Consider the following 8,568-nt stretch of genomic DNA (forward strand, 5'->3'; position numbering starts at 1 on the left):
GAGCTTAAAAAGGTGGCAAGGACGTTGAGGAACGGCAAAGCGCCAGGCAGCGACGGAATACCCAACGAGATCCTCAAAGAGGTAATCGCTGTGTATCCAGAGTTACTCCTCGACGTCTTTAATACATGTCTCGAGAGTGGAGAGTTTTTCAGTGACTGGAAAACACAGAGGTTGGTCCTCCTGAGAAAAGGGGATAAACCTCTAGATAAAGTCTCATCGTTTAGACCAATTTGTTTATTGGACACGATGGGTAAACTTCTAGAGGGAATGATTCTAGAGCGACTTCAGGGAATCCTGGTAGGCGAAAATAGCTTATCAGAGAATCAATTCGGTTTTAGGAAAGGCCGGTCGACAGTAGACGCGATCTTAGCAGTTCTCGAAAAGGCGAAAAAGGTCAAAGAGGGACGGAAGAAGGGTTTTTGCGCGCTCGTTTCAATTGATATCCGTAACGCGTTCAATTCCGCGAAATGGGATATTTGTATGAAAGCAATGAGATGTAAAGGGGTACCAACGTATCTGTTGCGAATGATAGACAACTATCTTAGCGACAGATGGGTTGTCTACGAGAGCGATGCATGTCATATCAAAGAGAAAATGACATGTGGAGCTCCCCAAGGATCAAAGGTGGGGCCAACCATCTGGAACGTTATGTATGACGGTTTTCTGAGGTTGGACTTACCCGAAGATACGTCTATATCCGGGTTCGCGGACGACGTGCTTTTAATATGTTACGACGAGAATTTAAGACTGCTAAAAATAAAACTTGAAGATAGTCTGCGGCGAGCTGAATTTTGGTTATATCGGCATGGTCTGAAAATGGCTCTCGAGAAGACCGAAGCTCTACTCGTCACAGACAGGAGAGTTTATGAAGCCCCGAAGATTGAAATGGGAGGAACTGAAGTCGCATGGGGAAATAAGCTTAAGTACCTGGGAGTGTGGTTGGACAAACGTTTAAGTTTTGGCCAACATATTAACATCTCAACACTCAAAGCCACCGAATGCATGGGAAACCTCTCGAGGATGATGCCCAATATCGGTGGCCCCAGGGAAAATAAACGAAGACTGGTGGCGACTGTGGTTCAATCAAAGCAGCTTTATGCTGCCCCTGTATGGGCTTCAGCCCTTAAGATCCACAGCATCTCTGACAGACTTCTCTCGGCCCAGAGAGAGCCAGCAAGGAGAATAACGTCAGCCTTCAGAACGGTGTCTGATTGCGCTCTTCGGGTGCTTGCTAGATTACCGCCAATGGATTTGTTGGCGATGGAAAGGCAGGAGAATTTCCAGCTCTCCAAAGATCTAGTAGGCAACCCGGAGCGTAGAGAAAGACTCAAAGCTCTAATCCGCTTAGAGTCAAGAAAAAGACTCGTTCTGAGTTGGCAGGAGAGATGGGATGGGGAATTGAAAGGTAGATGGACTCATCGCCTAATTCCCCACCTCGCCACATGGTTGGAAAGACAACACGGTGAAGTAGGCTACTACCTTACACAAGCGATGTCTGGTCATGGTTGTTTCGGACAGTACTTCTATCGGTTTAAAATAGAAGCAGACGCGAAATGTGTGTACTGTAACGGTTCGGGTGACGACGAAGCAGAGCACACTGACGACGCGGAGCACACGCTTTTTTCCTGCGGGCACTGGCGTGAACTTAGGGAAGCCATGTTTTCGGCCGTGGGCACTGAAGTCACGGTCGAGAATATGGTTTCAATTATGTTGCAGAGCGCGGACTCATGGCGAGAAGTCGAGACTTTTGTCATCGAAGTCATGAGGAGGAAGGAGAACGACAGAAGGGCGAGATTACCCTGGAGAATTCCTGCTGCTCGGCGGGGCGCTCGCGGAGGACGGAGGAGACCTTAATTGGAACTCCTCCCTCTTCAGCTGGCGCCTTGTTAAGGACTTGGATCTGGAAGTAGGTAAGGAGACCTCCACTGGCGATGTAAGCTTGACAGCAGTTCCGCCAGGGGAGATATGTCTCAAAAGGGAGTGGTTTTTAGTGGGTCGGCCAGAACAAGAGCGGTCATCCCCACATAACCTAGGAGTACGGGCTCCAGGTATCTGACTTGGAAGTAGGCCTCCAAGGTTATAGCAGATTTTCCACTTCCCACGCAAAAAAAAAAAAAAAATTATTATTATTATTATTATTATTATTATTATTATTATTATTATTATTATTATTATTATTATTATTATTATTATTATTATTATTATTATTATTATTCAAGTTTTTAATTTTTAATCGTAAGCAAATTTATAATACAGTTTTTTAAATCAAATTTAATAATTTTCCTAGGAAATTTGTTTATACGCAGTTATCTAGTATGCCCCAATTTCTTTGAGTTATAATTTACTTTATATTACAAATTACTCTTTGTATCCTTAATGATCAAAACATAATTTAATAAACGATTTTTATTAATGTTCAATAATAATATTGCTATTTAAATCCTTAAAAATAATTGTAATATCTCTCAATTTTAATTAAGGGGTTACACCACAGTAAATGCCTAAAACGAAACTTTTTTGTAGAATTTTTATACAGAGGAAAAAGACACTTTTTATTTTTTAATGGCGAAAATTTTAATAATAATTTTTTATGGTTTTTTAAGATTCTGAACAATCAATCGTAAATATTTAAAACAACGTAAATATTGAAGAGTTGTAATTTTACCGGACCGTCCCCTTAAGCAAGTTTTTAACATTTTTTTTAATTGTATTAATTTGAATTATTTATTATATATTTGAATTAATTCACAGTTTATGGTAGATAATTGTGGTGAATATTTACCGACTAATGGAAATAGAAAGTGCCAATATTTATGATTTCTTTTTTATATTTCTTTAATAGACTAAAAATTTTATTTTTATTTAGAATATTATTATTTATTTAGATTAATGTAACTGAAATAATATAATAATAATCGATAACGAGAATACAATTTAATGCCTTAATTTTATCAAAAATAGGTGTATATAATCTGCTCTCTAATTCGATTGCCTTCAATGAAGAGTCTATTTCTCTGCAATGGTTGGTGATTAATACATCTCGGACGTCTCGGACCCCTGTTTTCAATAGGAAAATCAGGCATGCCAGCACTTTTACACATGTTGTGTAACGTACTGCAGACATTTACCAGTTCACCGACAAATACGGGATTGTAACGCAAAACTCTTTCTTCCTTTAAACTTCTGAATCTGCTCTTGAGTACTCCGTTCAATCTTTCAATGCAATTTCGTCCCTTTGCATATGTGCTTTCGTATATTTCCATTCTGGAGAATTAACTCTTGCGCCCAATATTGGAGTCATTGTCCACGGTTCAAGTGGATAACCTGAATCTGCTAAGACTTTCCATGATTGTCCTTCAACATGACTTCGATTTAATTCCTCCCTTGCAGCAGAATTTTTCCAAATAAAACTATCGTGACTACTACCTGCATGGGCAGCATTGACATTCAAAATCACCAATTCATTATCACATACCTTGAAAATATTAGAAAAATTTAAAATATTAGAAATATAAAAATTTGCCAAATTATATTATAATATACCTAATAATGAATGAATTGAAAAATTTATTTTTTAAATTAAAAAATATACTCTAAAACTCGAATTTACTCGAGAGCTCGAAAATATTCGAACTTTCTGTACAGCTCGACTCGTCTTGAAAAATGAGAAGTTCGAAAATACTCGATCGAGCTTTGAGATTTTTGTACACCTCTAATAAAAAATAATTTGTAATTTTTATTCTGAACTTGCAATTTGAACATTTTTGGCGTGTTGATTATGACGATTAACGTGATTGTGCTCCTCTTCAGATGGACTTATCATTATCACAAAAGTACAGTCGACAGCACCAATAATGCCGGGAAAACCAACGATTCTTTCAAATTTGTTTGAAATTTCTTGTCTTCTACTTCGGCTAATAGGGAATTTTACGAATTCCTTTGCGAGGTTCAAATCGATCAAAGAAGTCACTTCGTGAATTGATCTGCATATCATTGGTTGACTCATGCAAGTCATGTAACATTGTCCAGTTACTCTTTGGTACGTTCCTGTACCATAAAATATCAAAGAGGCGAAAATTTTAAGTTCCGGAGGAATCGCATTAAACCGTGATGACATTTTCATTAATGGTTTTAATTCCATTATGAGATACTGAACAATGAATTTATTTAGTCTAAAAAGATCTATAAACCGATTATCAGGAAGAGAAAATGGATCGCTAGATGTTCTCAATGACAGGTGTTGTATATGGAGCTTGCGAAATCTTCTTTTCTTATCAACTTGTAATCTATTTTCTTCACGCAAAAAATTATTTGCCAAACTCAATTGAGCAGGAAACATCTCTAAAGACAATATTAATATTTATTTTAGTGAAATAATATAACTATGATTTCATTTTTATAAAAATGAAATAATCATAAAAAGGTTATTTACCTTTTCCTCTAAAAACTTTGATATTCTATGAATAATAAATACTTTTAGAAATGCTTAGCACTAAAAATACACAAAATTATTAAAATAACAATAAAACTTTTAAAAGTTTGAATTATTTATTCATCAAGTGAAGAAACGTTTTACAAAATAAAATTTTTGTCTTCCAGTATTGACATCTGACATATGAAATATCTCGATACTATGAAATGTAACTCGAAGTAAATTATTTGAAAAATCATTTTTTACTAAACCGCGATAATTTGACAAATTATTTGAATTGCCAATAAATTCTTTCTTATAGTGGGTCAACACTTAGATTTCCACGATTGTATAAAATTATTAAAGTAATTTTTTTTCTATTTTAAACGCAGAAATACTTCTCTTTATAAAGCAAAATGCAAAATGATATTATACACACCGATAGCAGAGTATTATGTGAATTCCAATGCGTTAAAGTAATTTTCAATGTGTAAATAAGTAATTACTTTACACATTCTTATTATTTATTAATGAGAAACAGTGAAATATAGTTTATTAATAGCAATTTAACTATATTCGCATTTTTTATATTCACTTCTAGAATTTTATATTTTAAAGTTACTTCACTACACCTAAACTTTGAGCAATATTGGCAATTTGCTGCAAGTTTACATGCTTTAGTGTTGTATAAAATTTTAAAAGACACTAATATTAAAATTATCATAAAAAACTATTTCAAACTATTTCTCTCTTTTTGTTCCTCATTTATTCAAAATAAAAAATATTCACTAACTGTACGTTTTTCTTATTTCCCATTTTTTCTGCAGAATAGAATAATAAAAAAAACAAAACACCTATGTGATAGAAAAATTTTTTGTTGTTGACAGTTCTCTAGAATTGATTAATTTAGAATTCTTAAACGTTTTAACATTATAAACAGTAATTACGAAAGCTTTTAATTCTATTTATATTACAGAAACTACAAAGAAACATAAATACACAATCAAATAAATAGAATTTTTTAAAGTGAATATGAAGAAGGAAGGATTTAAAAACAAGAAGATTAGAAAAATCACATTAAGCCAACAATTGCATTTATTAGAGTGCGTAGAGGACAATCCTATCTTACTAACTAAAAAATTTACTAGTGCTTTCTCGAGATTCTTGTTTAATCAAGAATGGGTGAAAATTGCAAAACAGCTTAACAAAATGTCTAATAATGCAAGGTCATCTATGAAATGGCAGATGGTGAGTATAATTTTATTAATAAGTGTAAAAGAATAATTTTAAATGATTCGGAAGATAATATTTTTTAAAGCCTTAAAAAGTAGAAACTCTTGGAAATGTGCATTTAAATCGTTTACATAATAAATAGAAATTATTACATATAAAATTATATAAAAAAGTTATTTTATTAAAAATTGGCGTCTTTAAATTAAAACTTTTAACAGGTTCTAGCTTCTTGGACCAGCAATGTAAAAAACAAGGCCGCTGAAATAAGACGAATTAGAAATTCAAGCGGAGGAGGGAACTTGATGAAAAATCTGCTTATCCTAACACCGATTGAAGATAGGCTTCTTGCTGTCAAAGGAAAGACATCTGTAGAAGGAGATGGGGTCACAAAGGAAATAGGGTTAGAAAGTGATGTAAGCAAAAATATTAGTTTCCTATTTTTTAAACGATTTTTTATATTGTTTAAAAATTTATTATTTACTTATCAATTTATTTATTAAATTATTTATTTATTTATTTATTATCATTTATTGTAATGGTAAAAATTATCGCTTGTAATATAACAGTATAATAAAATAACATAATTATTTTTTGACTTTCTTTAATCCAAAAAATGAAAAGATAGGTAAAACCAAATACAGATAATACTAAAACATTAAATTTTTAAGAATTGAATATTATAATTTTTCTACTTTTTTTAAATGATGGGAATAAAGTAAATTATTTTTTGTCTTAAAGTCTATTAGAAATTACACATAATACACATATAAATGTTTATTTCATTTTATCTACATTTTTTAGCCTGAACTTAATTATACTGAACCTAAACCAAAACGTAAAAAACATCAACCTGTCCAAGATTCCAAATTTCTATTCTTGAATAACGTGCCAATCAATATTTTTTCTGATGAAGACTATGATTTTGAAACTGTAGTTCCATTAAAGAAAAGGGTATTCGTATTTATCAAATAACAATCATATTTATTAAACACAATTAATCTTACAAATAAAATAATAATAAATGTAACATTGGTGAACATAACAAATAAACTTATAAAAAATAAAATCGGTTGAATCCATTAGCCATCAAAGTAAAATACTGATTTAATAAAACCGCTTCACCCCCTCTCCTTAAGTTTCTAACCATTTTCTTAATAATATTAAACTTACAATATACAAATATTAAATGCAATTTTTTTATTTCATCTTCGGAAAAGCCTTGAGTATTGAAAAAACAATTATTATAAATATAATGTTTCTTTTCTATTAAACATTGACAAAAATTATATATATATATATATATATATATATATATAAATTAAATTTTTTGATTTTCAGCAGCAAGATGAAATGACTGTTACCTTACAAGAAATGCACGAAGAGAGACGAAAACTGCAAAAAGAAATTGGCAGCACATTAAATAATATTTTAAATGTTATAGTCCAAACATCCGACACTTTATTGAATTTTAATAAATTGTAGTTATTTATACAAATAAAATAGGTTAACAAATTTTAATTATTATCATTTAAATTCTCGAAATCGTAATTGAACTAAAAATTTCACAAATAAGTGATAAACAATGTTACAAGCGATAGAAAAAAATTATTTCTTAAAAACTTTTATTTATTTAAATGAGGTTAATTTTTTTATGTAATTACTAACAATTATGTTATCTAAACTATCCAAAATAAATTGTATATTTTACAATTAATTGATTGGAGAAGACCAATATATTATTTTTATATTTTCCTTTCAAAATCATTTTTCAAATACTAAAAATTTCATCCATTTATTCATTAAGAATACTAAGTTTACTCTAGTTATATTTTAAATGCTGATTACGACATATAAAAGTATCAGAATTTTATATTTAAAAAATCATAAAAAAAATTATTTTAGAAAAATAATAACAAATACACGGAAAATATTCGGACATTATTCAAAAATTTATTTATGAATTGAGAATATGGAAAAAACAGTAAATGCTGCAGAACGTTAGGTTAAAATATTATTTTAAGCTTCTTGAGAAGCATAAGAAATTTGAAATAGTAAACTGCAGCTATAATCATGAAAAATAAAGAAATACATTTAAGGATTTTATATTTAAATCACTGCGAGAATTATGACACTTTCAAAATATTCTTTTATGGGAAATAAAAATTTTAAACTATTTCTTTAATTACCTATTTTAAATTACGTTTTACGATAATTTGAAAAATAACCTTATAACCTGAAAAGGCAATCAATTTTATTATTTGTGACTAAATCTCTTCTATTCACCTTCAATTCTATATATTCGATAAAAATATTTTTAAAATCCATGTATGCCTTATTTGCATGAACTTTCACGGCTTAAAAACATTTAAACTTTCAATTATAAACTTTAATTTGACTGACATCTATGAATTTGTCTCTCAAGATAGAAAGAAGTGTTTGGTGATCGATTACAACTGTGTTATGTTTTTTGCGCTAAGATAGCGCAGCGCTATCATAGCGCTGCGCTAGACGGAATTCCTGTACTGGCGCCCTTCCGGTAAATTTTGTATTATTATTTTTGTAATGGAGAATTAAAGACTTTGGCTAACCAATTTGTAATTTGTCGTTAAGAATTCATTTGAAAAAACAATTCTCGTTACAGCGTATAGGCATGACAATTTTTCCCCAAGTTTTTTGAGATTCCATATTATGAGTTTCTATATGAAAAAAAAAAAATTTTCCTTTAATACTTCAATTTTTTTTAAAGTATTCTCTTGACATATTTTAAATATACTTTGAATTTGCACATACACGGAAAAAAAAAGTTCACGAATCTCTCGTGAACTAGTATATCACTTTTGGATGGGACACAAAATTTCAAAATTTTAATTCACTTTTGATTAGAAATGGCGAACGTCAACGAAAAACTGAAACAAAGTTAATGA

At 31.0% G+C, this 8,568-nt stretch overlaps 2 protein-coding genes across 2 annotated transcripts; one reads left to right on the forward strand and one right to left on the reverse strand.

Annotated features, from left to right (window-relative positions):
* Positions 1-3,208: 3,208 nt before the first annotated feature.
* LOC122510989 (putative nuclease HARBI1) lies at positions 3,209-4,006 on the reverse strand. The gene is made up of 2 exons (XM_043625961.1): positions 3,752-4,006; positions 3,209-3,475 (listed from the first exon to the last, which is right to left on the reverse strand). The coding sequence occupies exons 1-2, from the start codon at positions 4,004-4,006 to the stop codon at positions 3,209-3,211; spliced, it is 522 nt and encodes a 173-aa protein (XP_043481896.1).
* Positions 4,007-5,391: 1,385 nt separating this feature from the next.
* LOC122510990 lies at positions 5,392-7,126 on the forward strand. The gene is made up of 3 exons (XM_043625962.1): positions 5,392-5,659; positions 5,863-6,057; positions 6,983-7,126. Exons 1-3 carry the CDS (start codon positions 5,444-5,446, stop codon positions 7,124-7,126), a joined length of 555 nt encoding a protein of 184 aa, XP_043481897.1. The 5' UTR covers positions 5,392-5,443.
* Positions 7,127-8,568: the final 1,442 nt, after the last annotated feature.

Source organism: Leptopilina heterotoma, unplaced genomic scaffold (assembly GCF_015476425.1).
Source record: "Leptopilina heterotoma isolate Lh14 unplaced genomic scaffold, ASM1547642v1 Lhet_8, whole genome shotgun sequence".
In the NCBI taxonomy this organism is placed as follows: domain Eukaryota; kingdom Metazoa; phylum Arthropoda; class Insecta; order Hymenoptera; family Figitidae; genus Leptopilina; species Leptopilina heterotoma.